Source organism: Leiobunum rupestre, chromosome 3 (assembly GCF_980474605.1).
Source record: "Leiobunum rupestre chromosome 3, qqLeiRupe1.1.hap1, whole genome shotgun sequence".
Classification (NCBI taxonomy): domain Eukaryota; kingdom Metazoa; phylum Arthropoda; class Arachnida; order Opiliones; family Sclerosomatidae; genus Leiobunum; species Leiobunum rupestre.
In genome coordinates this window covers 341,255-356,941 of record NC_143386.1, presented here as the reverse complement: position 1 = coordinate 356,941, position 15,687 = coordinate 341,255, and the positions used below count along the sequence as shown (strand labels likewise).

Below are 15,687 nucleotides of genomic sequence, written 5' to 3'. Positions count from 1 at the left end.
AGATTTATTAGCTATAAAGCTGGGGCGATCGATAAAACTTTCGTAAGGGGGCAAGACCAGATGTAATGGTCCGGGTCGGCCGTATCATGACCACAAGCGCACCCAGAGTGTTCTAAATGACCAAGCTGTAAAAGATATGAAGGGAACTTACCATGGCCTGTGAGGATTTCTGAAAGAAAAAATATTGTCTCAAAACCGACGACTGAAACCGAAGGTAAAAAAGCGAATGTAAAGCGGCCTTTGTCACTGGACGACCACGCCGCTTGCCACGTGCGGAGGGATAACTCGTTTAGTGTTTTTTAAAGGAGAGCTTTGTTAAGGGCAAGGGAATAGCAATAGCTGTTGGTGATTGGTGAGCATTTTTGGCTAATTCATCTGCTCGTTCATTGCCTGCGGTACCGCAATGGGCCTTTGTCCAAAGTAAGATAACATTGGAAAATTGGAAGAGTAGCTTTTTAATTTTATTGATAAAAATGTTAGTGTTACGGGGATTACGAATAGCGGAAATAGAAGAGAAGCTGTCAGTGAAAATATTGGTGGTAGAGTCGAGATTATTATCTGATATCCAAAGCAGTGCGTGGTAAATAGCGAGAACCTCGGCGTGAAAAATGTCAGCGCTAGGGGGTAGTGTAAATTGTCTATATAAAAGTTCAACTGAATTAGCGTATACTACAAAGGCAATATCTGTAAATATCTCCAAGCCCAATCCTGAAGGCGAGGGCTGGGCGTAGGTGATAGTGGGGTGTTGCGCTGGATGAATGGTAAGAAGGAGATCGGGTTTTAAGAAGCCCTCATCAGAGAAGAAAATGTCACAGTGAAGACTGTTCTGACCCATATTGTATGTCCGAAAGATGGTAGATTCCTGACTTATGGTAAACGCGACTGGTTGTATGCCGGTTATGGTAAGTAAGCTCATGGTTGAAGCAGCGCGGTAACTTCGAGAAATTCGAAGAAGGCAAATTCGTTGGATCGAAGATAGCATTCTTAACATGATTGAATTTCCCTTCTCCTTCCACCAAACACCACAAGCGTAGACTATAATACGTTCCAGCCCTCTCTTGTAAAGGGACTGAAGTGCCATCCCTTTCACCCCCCAGTGTTTTCGAGCGACTGCAGCCATACTCTGAACTAAAGAAGACACCTTGATCTTAATTGAGAGAGGATGTGGGAGCCATGACAATCCGGAGTCAATAGTGACACCGAGATAAACGAACGAATTGACGTTGGGGAGTGCGGAGCCGTTAAGTCTGAAATATGGGAGACGGGCAACGGGTTTAGCGGTCTTACCGAAGGTAATTGCCTTCGATTTAGACATAGAAAAGCAAAGTTTATTGCTGATAGCCCAGTTGTGAAGGGATGATAAAACTCCTGACCAAGTTGTTCCAACAAACGGCGCGATGAAGAGCGTAGCATTCCCAAGAGGTCGTCAGCGAAAGATTGAATATCTGCACCAGGTGGAAGGGGCAGAGAAAAAACAGAGTCGCAAACAATATTCCACAAAATTGGACCAATGCACGACCCCTGGGTAAAGCCACGGGAAACATCCTTGACCAGCTCGAAGTTAGTGGTAGAATAGACCGCCTTTCGTCTAAGAAGGAAGGTTTCAATTAGGTAATAGATATTTCTCGGGCAACGCTACGAACGAAGGGCCGCGAGAATACTAGGGACCCAGATGTTATCGAAAGCTCCCTTGATATCAAGTGAAAGAAAAGATGTGTAGAAATTTGATGCTCTATTCTCGTAAGCGAAATCCACCGCACGACCAAGAGCGTGAGAGTTGGATAAGCCTGATCGAAAGCCAAATTGCCTATGATCGAGCAATGAATTCCGCTCCAAGAAATGAGTTAGCCGGTTTGTCAAAAGCTTATCGAGAACCTTTCCAAATGATGGTGGAATACAAATGTCTATATGAGTCTGGACATTTAGAGTCGCGGTTTGGTTTTTTAAGTAGGATGGCCTTAGATAACTTGAGTGAGTCCGGAAAATATCTTAGGGTAAGGCAGGCGTTGTACAGGTGAGTTAAGTGTCGGATGTTATCGGTTAAGGCATGCAAAACCACTTCAATTGGGATGCGGTCCAACCCAGAAGCACGACCACTGGAAAAGGTCGATAGGACTCATATTCATTGTCTGTGAATATAAAGTCATTCGGTGTAAGAATATCGGAAGTAAGGGAATTGCGAAGAAATGAATTATCGAGAATGACCTGTACCGTGTCTTTAAGATTTGTGGTAAGAGACCCATCAGGTTTAGAAATACATGATAGAGTGGGGGGCGTATAGATTTTATTAGCACAAATTTTGTAGGGTAAAGAAAATGGAGAATTGGCGTCCACCGACGTGCAAAAGGACTCCCACGACTTTTGTTTAGCTGTCTTAATGGATCTTTTGTAAATTGCGAGACCACGTTTATAAGCTATGTGGAGATCATTACGCGCTGTAGGATCACAATTGCACTGCCATCGGCGACGGAGAGCACGGACTATCTTACGCTCAATAGCCAATGAATCATTCCACCAAGGCACTGATTTAAAGCGACCAGCCCTCTTCACTTTTAAGGTGGCCTTGCAGATAGTAGTTACATTAGATGTTAAAAGGGAGACGTAATTGTCGATGTCCTTGGTCTAATTTAAGGGTGGTAATAACAGGCGATCAAAGACCAACTTTGCAGCTTTGACAAAATTGGTCCAATCAACCGAACGGGTACTGAAGGTGTCGGGCATGCACGAGGGATTAGTATTGGAGCATAAGGCGAATAAAATGAAGCGGTGGTCCGAGCAGAATTCGGAGTCAGAAACTGACCAGTTAAGGATTTTGTCAAATAGGGAACCCGAACACAGCCCAAAATCGATCCAACTACGACCCATAGCGCTAGTGAAAATGGGGCCAGACAGGGGTTATTGATTACGAAAAGGTCTTCAGTATTGATGAAATCAATCATTGGATCCCCACTTGGGCAAATGGTCGGCGAGCCCCAAAGGGGGTGTTTGGTATTAAAGTCGCCACAAATCAGAATGGGAGTAGGGGTTAAGGCCGAGCTGAGATTGATTAAAAAATTCGAGAAATCACAGGTGGGAGACGCGTAAACAGAACAGACCCTAAAATGGAATGATCGGTAGCGAACATCAATACATACTAAATCACTAAAGGCGCTGATAAGAAACACATCTATGTCGTTACGTAAGACTATTATGGCGCAACGCGCGTTAAGTGCCGAAGAAAAAATACGAGAAGACAGAGGAAAGCCGATAATGGAATTTGGTACAGAAACGTAAGGTTCCTGAATAAGAGAAATGTAAATTTTTTCTTCTAAGAAGATTTGGCATATGTTTGCCGTGACTTGGATTGAGCGACCTAAATTGAGTTGAAGAAATTTGATTGTCGAAGGAAAATTATCACTGTGACGGGTCATAGCAAATATGAGATTGACGAAGTTGGAGCTCCCTTACATATGAAGGGCATTGGAAACTGAGACTGAAATGATTGGTTGCTAGCGTTGTAGGTTTAGTGGTGTTGGAAAGTGAGCAATTGCGGCAGGAAGGATTGGTTTTGTTGACGAATTCGCGATACGAGTGTTCACCCCCGCAGATAGTACATATCTGAATGGGAGATTGGCAACGTGATCGACGATGGCCCACCAGGCCGCATTTAAAACATTGTGGCACGTCGATGTGTTCCCGTATTGGGTAGCTTACCCAACCCAAGTACATGCGTCGTTTCGCCATTAAATATTGAAAACATTGGGTGGGCATTCTATGATCCAATGGTTGGAGTCATTTGGGCCACGGAGACTTAAACATGGAGTGATAGAATCCTGGTTATCACTAAGATCGTTCTGAGCAATGATAGTGTCAACCAGAGTTTCTTTCGAAATGGATTTATCCACTCCAGAGACCATAATACGCGGCTGAAAGCGCTTAGGCGAGACCAAGGTGAATTCATCCTGGGACGCCGAAGCAGACTCAAGATGAGTTTTTAGAATGGATATATCATTTTTCGTAGGACATCTAATCACGTCACCCTTACCGTTACGGCAAGGACGAACGTGATCGATTCCTATTCCGATTGCCTGAGGGTTGACTCTCTCCTGGACAGATGCAGAGTGGGAGTGGTCGAATAAGAGGTGGTCGTTGTCTAGGGAGAGGGGGCCAATCTGACTGGTTGAGTGGTGGGTTGACCGGCGGCGAATCCGATGATTTGGATCGTCGAATATCCCTGATAATACGATTGCGCTCCTCCAGAACACCCTCGAGGTGGCTAATAGAAAGTTGCTGGTCGGAGACAATCGACGCAAGAAGCTCAAAGAGATCAGAAATTTTCTCTCTGGTCAACTTTTTAATGCTTTCAGACTCGCTATGGAGAAGATCTTGAAGGTCGCGGATGGAAGAGCGAACGACAGCGTAGGGGTTAAGATATCAAAAATACAATTGAAATTTGGCTAGCACAAATGGTTTCCGAGATATGGCTTGTTGAAGAAAATGGCAACTTGGAAGCGCGTGGAAGAAGAAACAAAAATTCCAAAAATGGTCCGAAAAGGTCCAAAAAGGGGGCAAACGAACGAGGGGGACAAACACTAAACTAATAGTTTAGTCGGTGAAAATGTTGTCCAAATTTTGATAGAAGGAACCGTTTAGGCCCTGTGACGTCACGAAGTTTGCGAATTCCGCCCTCGCTAACTCCCCGTAGAAAAGACAAAAAGTGTAAAGTTTGCAGCCAGCGAATACAGTAAAGGATAGCTTCCAGCGTCTGCTGTTATAGATGGTAAAAATGAAGCACTGTAACGCCTAACGGCAAACGTGAAACGCCTAGAGACACAAAAACGGGCGTGACCCTTGTGCCCCCAGCAAAAAAACAAAATTTATAACCTCCCCCCTGCCCACGACACTACCTCTAAGAAGGTCTAAGAGGGGATACTATCTAAACTAGACTAGCTACAGCCGTATTATACGGCAGATAACCAATGCCTAGGGGAAGCTAGTAGGTAAAGTGTACGAACCGCTCCGTTAGTATAAAGGTGCCGTGGTCCACTTCGATGATAAAAGCGATGACGTTGCTGAAGGAGGCAATGGAGTTCGTTGATATTTGAAAGAGGAAGACGTGGCCTGCTGGGATTGGCTGGTGGTCTAGCCCGCAGTCTGCACTAGTCCACTGAAGGAAGGAGTTGTTGGTACTGGAAGACTAAGCGAAGCAGACGTGGCTTGCTGGGATTGGCTGGTGGTCTAGCCCGCAGTCTGCACTAATCCACTGAAGGAGATCCAACAGCTGATCCGATGGACGGTGGTTTTCTTGTTTTTCTTGGATACGGCTTCTTATTTACCGAAAATGTTTTGAAGTTTTCAAAGGACGAAAGTTCTTTACAATGTTAATTTTCCATTGAAAATCCGCTGAAGGGCGCACAGAAACCCTCGTAGAGGGGGTCCTAATGAAGATATCCCCAAAATTTCTTGTTCCTCAGGTGCAGGGATGGTTGGAGCAACTTGACACAAAAACTCGTGACTGAAAAGCGATAATTATTTCAAAATTAGGTAGCTTTTTGAAGAGCAAAAAAATACGTGACTTGTCACTTAGAAAGCATACTAGTAGATAGGGACAGTGGGAATCTCGTTAATCCATTCATGCGCGTCACTAATTTGATGACGAGGCATTGGGTTATTACAACTTTAATTATTCACTTTTTAGTTAAAAAGGAGTACAGATCAACCCCCTGTCACAGGAGGTGTTACAAAGTGGACAGGGGGGAAATAAAATTACCACTAGCTAACAGAGCATGTGAGCTTCCAACTAGCTTATAAATAGAAATTTAATTTTAACAAAGTGGTACTATGAGCACAGCTCAGATATACGCGCCAGAGCTTCAGAAAACAATTAAAAAAAACAAAACCCCACAGGGAACCGAAGTTGGCGACCATTTCAGTTTTTTTCTGTAATATGAATATGGTTACATGAAATAATATATGGTTTTTTACATCTGTTGCTTTACAGTTGTGGCTCTAGTTTATTACAATACTAGGGTAAAAAGAATAAAACATAAATGAAAGTAAGTATTAAACACAAAAGTCTTATATTGATGCAGCAATTGCCTTGATTGCTGGGTTGATGTTCTTCCTGTTCCTCGACTGTTCGTATGTGGCCTTTGCAGCAATGGTAGCATCCTGGAACTTTGCTAACGAAGGGAGGGGATCTTATGTTACATTCAGGATCTGGTTGATTCTATCTCGCCCTGCTACTAAGGCCTTGTAACCCTGTTCCTGCTCGGTCACGACATCCGATACTAAATCAGTGACTGCGGATGTTTCAGAGATGCCTTTCAAAGCCATAAAGAACACTGCAATGTCCTTGGAGCTAGTTTGATTGCTAAGCTGTGCAATCTGATCCCAGGCGGTCCTTACAGTCGAATCTGATAAATCCTTTGCTGCCTGTTTTAGTGCTGGGGCATCAGCAATGGAATTCTGCGAGTAATACGATTGGCTGATGTAAGCTAATTCGTGGATAAGTGGCAAGAAAGCAGCATCTTTTTGTTGAAATTTACTATCCAAGTACCCAAAAGGGTTGCCATTCATCCACCACCTTGCCCCTTGGTGAACTGCCATGCCAAATGCCATCACTCTTAATCGGGCCTTAACAAAAGAGTCCAATCTTGGTACATTACGCAACAGGGCAGTTAAGCTTTCTTCAGCGAGATTTATCAGTACTGCAAAGCTATCGACTGTCCATGCAGTGCCTGACACACTCCCGAATTGATTGGAACGGAGATCTAAGGAGCTAGAAGGTTTTAGTCCTATAGGTAGACCCCATCTGGGACCAAAAGCCGACCAACAGTAGAGATCGTCTTTGCATAGGACAGTCAGCAACACATGAGGAGATGCTGGGTGGGTTGCTTGATAGTATAACTTTTCAACTGATGCCTTATGCCGTTGGATTAATGTTTTAAATTTCTGAACCTGCATTAACTTCTTTACTACTCCTTGAGCATCCGGATGACCCATTGCATAATTGGTTCTACGGTATGACAAGGCCCTTGCACAGAGAGCAGTGCAGTAATTCTCTTTGTTCCTCAGTATATCCAGTGCAGTCTTAACCGCATTAACAGGCATAGCTGGTATGGTGCTCTCTACTGAATACTCTAACTCATGTTGTACAACTAATGCAACCCAATAAAGGCTATAGTATCTGCAACCCAAAAGAAAATTGTAAGCAGGCTCAACGGCTTCTGCCGGGAACGCTAGGTCATTTGCCATAGTGTTAGCCCAGTCATGGTTCAGTGCAATAAAGTTCATGATCTTCTGGGCTGTGGGGGGTTCTCTCTGCTTAGGTTTCACTACATAGTCTCTTTCCTATTATTGCATAGGAGTTATCCCTAGTGTGGTAAATGAGTTTGTCATCCGTGCGGTGCGACTCAAAGGTAACATCTAAGCCTTCGACAGTGACTGTCCACTAAGAGAGTCATAGTTACTCCCGAATTTCTTCACTTTGACATTCAGAGCACTGGGCAGAAATCACATTGCGTCAACACTGATCAACGGCCATCGCAATGCTTTGTTTTAATTAGACATCAGATTATAGTATTTATATACCCCCAGTTCCGCTAGGCACTACTGGGGGTACCACAAGTTATACAAACTAGTTTGTAACTTTCCACGCATGTTCATCATCACGCATCCCGCAATTTCTTTTTATTTAATTAAAAAGTAAAACCACAGCACGGAACATGTATAAAAACCTTGTAAAAAGGGGTAAAGGAATAAAACCTCTTAAACGGCGTGTAAAAATAAAAACAATAAAAAACTAGCAACAACCTGGACAAATGTCCCCGAAGGTACTAGCTATGAAACGCATAACATTATCGAAAACAATCATCTTTTCTGTGAGCTTCATATCCCTGAGGTTGCCCCTAGGGACTAGATGGAGAGTGAGAGGACAATTAACTAAGTAGTGCTCAGAATTGCCTGTATCTGACCCACAAACACAGGCAGGACTGAGCACATGTCCTAAACCATGCAAGTAGCTAGGAAACTTGCCGTGACCACTAAGAATCTGCGTTGAGAAGTGGTTAGGGTTGATTGCATTGTGCCCACGTTAGGAATAAAATTCCTTGTAACATTGCCTTTATCACTGGCGCTCCAACTACGCTGCCAATGCCTCTTGGTAATGCCCCTCAAAATACTTTTAATACTGCCCTTGTCGGGTTTAATAGAATGGATCATCTGATTTGTCAATGCGCTCTTGGCCAGCGCATCCGCTCTCTCGTTACCTAGAATACCACTGTGTGCCTTAACCCAATTAAGGGTGATTCTAGCACCGTGATTATTAATCAAATCCCTAATGTTAGCACACATTCCATTAAGGTTGGAAGGATTTCCAATGGCTCGTAGATAAGATAAACTATCACTAAAGATAGATACCTCTTCATCGTGGGGTCGCTCCCTAGCGAACCACTTAATGCTCTCCAAAATGGAGTAAAGCTCAATATAATAAATACTAGGATTATAACTCATGTCGAGACGAAATGTATTTGACACGAGTTCCAATCCATTTAAAAAGACCACATATGCCGCAGAAGCGGCATTCTCCGATAGCGAACCATCGGAGAAGATCTCTAAACCTGCATTAGTGGGAAGAGCGTCTCCACTTGAAATCTCTACACGAGAGGCTGGGTGCCTTGCCCAAGGGTCGCCCGGGTTAAGAAAATTTCCACCTATTACATTGTAATCACAGTGTTTAGCGCACATCTGTTGGTATAAAGACCTTAAGATGGTTGCTTCCTCACTTACAACGCTTTCTATCGGGGTTAAGTTGGTAATTATCAATATTGCATCGGTAGATATTGTACGATATGCACAACAGACTCGAAGTGCCGCAACCCGTTGGATTGACCTGAGCTTTCGAACCATCAAAGAGTTCTCAGTCTCGCGCCACCATGCGCCAGCTTCGTAGGTGACAATACGTTCAATGCATCCTTTATATACCACTCTTAAGGCTCTATAATCCAGACCCCACTCGACCTTTGCAAAACAAGCAATGGACTGAACGAGACGAGCAACCTTATTCTTTACCTCCTCTAAGTGAGGTAAGAAGCATAAAGTTTGATCCAAGGTAACGCCCAAAACCTTAACGGTCTTGACATTAAGGATTCTCTCATTACTAAGAGAAAACATAGGAAGCCGATTCATCACCTTTGTTTTCGCAAAGGTGATTGCAACGGTCTTCCTTGTGCAGAACTTCAATTTATAAATTGAACTCCACTGATTGAGAGTATCCAGAACTTCGTTACCAAGAACCTCAAGGCCCCGCCTCGAGGAACTCCAAACCATCGCCTGCAGGTCATCTGCAAAGGCCTGAATAGCACTTGCAGCCGGGTAAACCCGACTCAAAGCGCCGTCCATGACTAAATTGAAGAGAAGAGGTCCGCTACAAGAACCCTGTGGACACCCCTTGGTAAGTGACTTACTAAGAACACTACCGCCAATATCAATCGAAGCAATTCTGTTACTTAAGAAACTTTTGTATAAATAATACAAGTTCTTTGGACAAGCAACCTGCCGGAGTCTTGATAGGACCCCCAGAACCCAGACATTGTCAAAGGCCCCCTCTACGTCTAGGGAGATAAGACTGGTGTGCAGACCACTCTCTTTGTTATGCTTAACACATTCGACGATGTTATAAAGAGCATGCGTCGTGGAGCGGCCATGTTTGAACCCATATTGGGCTGAATTCATGAGACCTCTCTTATGAAGAGAGTAGTACAGTCTTCTTGATAAGAGTTTATCAAGAACCTTACCCACTACTGACAGTAGAGAGATCGGTCGGTACGATCGAGCGTTCCGCCTATCCCTCCATTCCTTTTATACAGGGTCTTTTTTTGCTCGGAAAAGTGTTTTTTTTTTCAAAAACTATTTATAGTACCGATTTCAAATTTGGAAGGTCAATTCTCTATACCGGGGGACATCCGTTTGAGAAATTTGAGCGTTTTCGGTAATGTTTTTCACCAATTTTGAAAAATTATTTTTCGACCACTAGGTGCGAGATAAAAAATTTCTATTATAAAGTTGTAGGCCGTCATCGAAAACCCTTAAAAATTGTTCACTCGACGAAAAACAATTTATTTATCAGTGAAAATTCGAGCTTGAAAAATTTACAAGTTGGTGAAGCCAAATTACGATTGTTTGAAACGATAATTGAAACCGAATTACCTAATCCAGTTGAAACTATGGTTAAAAAAACGACCGGATTTAAAAAACACGAGGCTATAGGTCAATCCTAAACATGCATTGGGTATTTAAAGGAAAACTTTGGGAGATTATTATCATTGTTTGATAATATTTCGAACAATGCCTCGTTATTCAGTGGCTGAGCGTACCGAGATAGTTGCCATTTACTATGGAGAAGCAGCGCAAAACCTTAGAAGAGTGACTGAAATCTTCGCAGAAAGACATCCAAATGGAGCACCATCTGTAAATACAGTAAGACGAGCAATTCACGATTTCAATCAATTTGGTAACTTGCAACCTAGGTTTCGCGGATTGGGTCAACCGGATTTAGACTTCGAGAACAATGTACTCGCGTACTTTGTGGCATATCCTCGTCACAGTTGCGCTAACGCCGCTGCTGATTTGGGTTGTTCTGCAAATCGTGTGTGGAAAATTCTTCGTAAGAATCGCTATCACCCATACAGAGCTACGCTACACCAAGGACTAATTGACGGAGACCATCAAAGACGTTATGAATTTAGCAACTGTTTACTAAATGCTGTCCAAGAAGATAGACAATTTTTGCGCCATGTTTTGTTCTCCGACGAAGCGTCATTTTCTAGATATGGGCCCTTTAATCATCAAAACAGCCATCTTTGGTCTGACATCAACCCACATTGGGGTTTTGAATATCATCACCAGGTTCAATTTGAACGGGTCAATGTTTGGGTTGGACTTGTTGGAAACCGTTTGATTGGTCCCTTTTTCCTGCCGACGAACCTCAACGGCCAAAGGTATTTACATTTTCTACAGAACGAACTGAGTGACGCAATCGACGACCTTCCATTGGGTGAAAGACGTCAGTTGTGGTTTCAGCAAGATGGCGCCCCTCCGCATTTTTCCCGGCAAGTAACTGAGCACCTCAACAACGAGTTTCCTGAAAGGTGGATAGGGAGAAATGGTCCAGTGCATTGGCCAGCAAGGTCACCTGACCTAACACCGCTGGATTATTTTATCTGGGGATTCGTTAAAGCAAAGGTATACGCCACGCCCATTGAAACTAGGGAGGAACTCATTAGACGAATAATCAGTGCTTGCCGAGACGTCACACCAGAAATGGTAGAGAAAGCGTTTGAGAACTTAATTGTCCGCGCACAAACCTGTGTTGCAGCCAATGGTGATATTATTGAAAATGTTTTGTAAAAATGTATGTGAATAAAATATCTGTATTTAAAAACCAAACGTGTACATTTTTTCAAGTGTGAAAACTCTACTACGTTTGTATTAGACTTGTTCCCTTTTCAATTATCGTTTCAAACAATCGTAATTTGGCTTCACCAACTTGTAAATTTTTCAAGCTCGAATTTTCACTGATAAATAAGTTGTTTTTCGTCGAGTGAACAATTTTTAAGGGTTTTCGATGACGGCCTACAACTTTATAATAGTAATTTTTTATCTCGCACCTAGTGGTCGAAAAATAATTTATCAAAATTGGTGAAAAACATTACCGAAAACGCTCAAATTTCTCAAACTGATGTCCCCCGGTATAGAGAATTGACCTTCCAAATTTGAAATCGGTACTATAAATAGTTTTTGAAAAAAAAAACACTTTTCCGAGCAAAAAAAAGACCCTGTATAAATGCAATCCTTGCCACTTTCCAAATTTTTGGGAAGTGCCCAAGAGTCAAACATGCATTGTAGAGGCGCACGAAAACCAAGGGAAAGACCAAGAACATAATCTAAAAAAATTCAATGGTAATGCCATCAAAGCCCTGGGTCTTGCCCCTTTTGAAGGAATCAATGACATTAAGTACTTACTCTTCTTTAAAATCTACGTCGTCTGACTCGACGTACGGTGTTTCGACTGACTCTCTGATTTCCTTGTGTACTTCAAGGTCATCAGCCTGCGAGTCGTCTAAAAAAGATAATTAAGAATAGTTTCATATGTTTCGGTAAGTCCCTCTGTCAGCGTGCCATCATCTCGTTCCACACAGGAGACAGCATCTTTACGTTTGGCCTTGCCAGTTGCCAATTTATAAGGAAGAGAGTAAGGATCCTCCTTCGACACAGAAGAGCAGAAGTCCCTCCAAGACTCCAACTTAGAAGAAATGATAAGGCTCTTGTACTCTCTCTGGAGAGTCAAGAATTCATGTTTGTAGCGTTCTCTCACCAAGGGATCGCTAGCCACCTGCATACGTTTTCGCGCAGTGCGTACTAAATTTCGCTTTATGCCAAGACCCTCGTTCCACCAGGGAGCCGAGTTATATGTCTTGACATAGGCCTTACGCTTCTTACTAACCTCACATGCATTATGAAAAATTTCCTCAATAGAGGATGCAGCATCATCGATCTGATCTCTAGAGACAAATGCTACCTCATTAAGAGTCTCAAGAGGACCAGCGATCTGGTCACGAAAACGATCCAAGTCCAGATCCCTCAAATTAACATACCTGTCCTTATGGACCCTATCCGTCATGGATATATTAAAAAATATGAAATTATGGTCACTGTTGGAAATATCATCAGTGACCATATTGAAAAAATTCATAGTAGCCAATGTTAGATCTATCCAACTATTACCGTTGGTACTAGAGAAGGTGGGATCTGAACTAGGATCATTTAACACGACCAGATCCAGAGACCCCGCAAAGTCAACACAGGCAACACCTCTAGGACAATTCTCCCTTGAGCCCCAAAGATTATGATGAGAATTGAAATCACCACAAATTAACATTCTACGGCCAGAAAAGTTCCTAATCTTTTCGGAGATTAAATTTAAGTGTTCTTCCAAGACCTCCGACGGGGGAGGAGGTATATAAATGGAGAACACTAAAAAAGATAAATCCCCCGCCTTGATACCTACGATCGTAAGGTAGTCATTAGATAAAAGATTAATTAAAAGAAACCTCGTATTGAAGATGGCAATAGCTGTCCTTGGGTTCTCGTCGGAGCACACCACCCTGGATGAAAGTGGGAGACCCACCAACCTACCGTCCACCACATGAGGTTCCTGAATAACTGCGATGTCGATACCGCCCTCTTGACAAGTCTGCCTTAAAGTAGACGTGGCAACCTTCCCTTTGCCAAGATTAATTTGGACCAGTTTAATATTATTGTCCATCGGGCTTAGTGCTGAAATCGGTTCTCGATCGCAGATATTGCAGTTCCCTCATGTAGAGTGGACAAAGATTGTCCAGAGAGGAGTGCTCCGAGTTGAAGTTAGTCTTTTTATCCCTGTTACTTTTTACACAATTAATACAACCTCTAATGGCATTATTACAAACCGTGAACTTATGTTCTTCGGATCCACAAAGAGAACAAACCTGCTTTTAACTTTGATTGCAAGATGCCATTACGTGTCCAATTTCCATACACTTAAAGCACCTCGGGATAAAAAGATACTCCCTCCAACCATGAATTTGCCACCCAATACGAAGCTTCTTTTTGCCTAATTTAAGAACGTTTAAAATGGTATTTGGAATTTCTAGCACCCAATTCTTGCCAGCTTCCTTCTCTACCATTTTCTTAGTGTGAATGAAATATTTGACGGTGATTTCATCCTCCCCAAATTTAAGACGATTGCTCTCGATAAGTTTGCTTACGAGATCCTCCTTAGAGGTCTCCGAATCAACATTAAAAACAACAATCCTTGGTTTGCCCAAGGACGGACTACGCATAATCAGATTCTCAGAAAGACTCTCAGAGTCTTCAATGGTGCGTTTTAATTTAACGACATCATCCATGGTCTCTAGTTGGACGACCATACCCTTGCCCCTACAGGGTCGAACAGACTTAATATTATGGCCTTTTGGGTCTAACTCCTTTTCAAGGCGCCGCCTAAAATTATCCGCCGTTTCCTCCTTATCTTTCGGGTATAGCAAGACTACATTTTCTTGCCTCGGAGGCAATTTAACTTTAGCAACTTTTGGTTTGTTTGAGACGGAAGGCTTTCTCGTCTCAGACTTAAGACGTTGTCGTCCAACTATTCCCATGGACTCTGCCGGAGTGGGATCTACAGATGCTGAGGCTTTCTCAGTGAACGAAGTTATACGGTGCTCTTGTTTATCAAGAATTTCGATAGTCCGGTCTTTCTGCTCACTGGAACCCATCAGTTGAGCTATTTTCAAATTACTTGCAATGACTAGGGTCTCTACCTGCTTATAAATAGTTCTTATTTTGGCACCTACGCCGATTGACACCTTACTACTTGCGTTTGTTAAAACAGATTCTAGCTCTGAAGAAAGACTCAGCAACTGATCCTCAATACGATCTTCAGTAACTTCCACCACTTCTGCCTCAGTACGGGGCCGTTTACGTTCATTAACTGAACTCTATTTACTTAATTCACCAGTTGGTGATTTGGTTGTCAGTAAAACCTCTGACTGGTTAGTTTCATTAGCCATGTGAAAAGACTTAAGATCCACAAACGTCCCTCCCCACCCACCATGGAGCCCCACCAGGGGACTTTAATTCGAAAGCCAGAGATAAGACGGGTGTATACTCAGCGCCATGAACCCACCATGGACACCGATTGACCTCCTCCTCAGCAACTGAACTGCCAAAGGAGATCCGCTTGATGCAATACCGGCCAGCACGCACCATCTGTCTCAGCACAGGCCAAAACCAAAGAAGCGTGTTGGGAATTGTTGATCCGCAGAGCAACATCCCCTCAACTCCCAGGGACTTCATTCCATGCCTTACTGAATGCCTTTCACGGCAAACAAAAGGGCGAAAACAGGATGTCCAACTAAATTACCTGAAAAACAGGACGTCAAAAGACCCAAAATACGTTTCCTAGGAAGGAAGTCTGTCACGCCAGAAAGGCAAGCGAAAAATGCGTGTTCATAATTATTTGAACTCCCCATGAAATACTCAAGGAAGGGAGCTGCCACAACACAACTTCATGAATCCCCCTGCGTGGACTTTAAGGGGATTATACGTATTCATAATTTCGTTTAACTTCCCATGAAATACTCAAGGAAGGGAGCTGCCACTAACAGTACTTCATGTATCCCCCTGCGTGGACTTTAAGGGGATCAGCAAAGGGCCAGACCAACCACAGACAACGGCACTTCGGCGAAACCAAAATCCGAACACTAAGGCTCAAAAGCACCAAACACCAAGGCAAGCTTACAACACCCTCTCCAGGAGGGTTGCCAGCCCTTTATATCCCGGAGGGTAGCCTCGTTGTAACTTAAACGAAGATCTCTCAACTTAGAGAATAAGCCCCCAAACACAAGCAAAACCGCTAACTAAAGCGGAATGCAGACGACCTGGTTCCCCCCTAACGGGAACTACTAACTCCAAGGAGTTAAGGAACCAGCCGCCGAAGAAACGAAGATAGGTTCCCCCTTGGCAGGAACTACTAGCTCCGAAGAGCTAAGAAACCTATGCGCCGAAGCGACTTACCTAACAGACCGAACATGCAGTTGGTCCCATAAACACATTATGCGGAGGGCACGACAGTTTAATGAGACGCTTGGCTCAAAATTTATCGAGTAA

The 15,687-nt window shown here is 43.2% G+C and overlaps 1 protein-coding gene across 1 annotated transcript; it reads right to left on the bottom strand.

The window, feature by feature from the left end:
• Window positions 1-289: 289 nt before the first annotated feature.
• Window positions 290-1,081, bottom strand: LOC149949052 (uncharacterized). The gene has a single exon (XM_090169135.1). The coding sequence runs from the start codon at window positions 1,079-1,081 to the stop codon at window positions 290-292; it is 792 nt and encodes a 263-aa protein (XP_090025261.1).
• Window positions 1,082-15,687: the final 14,606 nt, after the last annotated feature.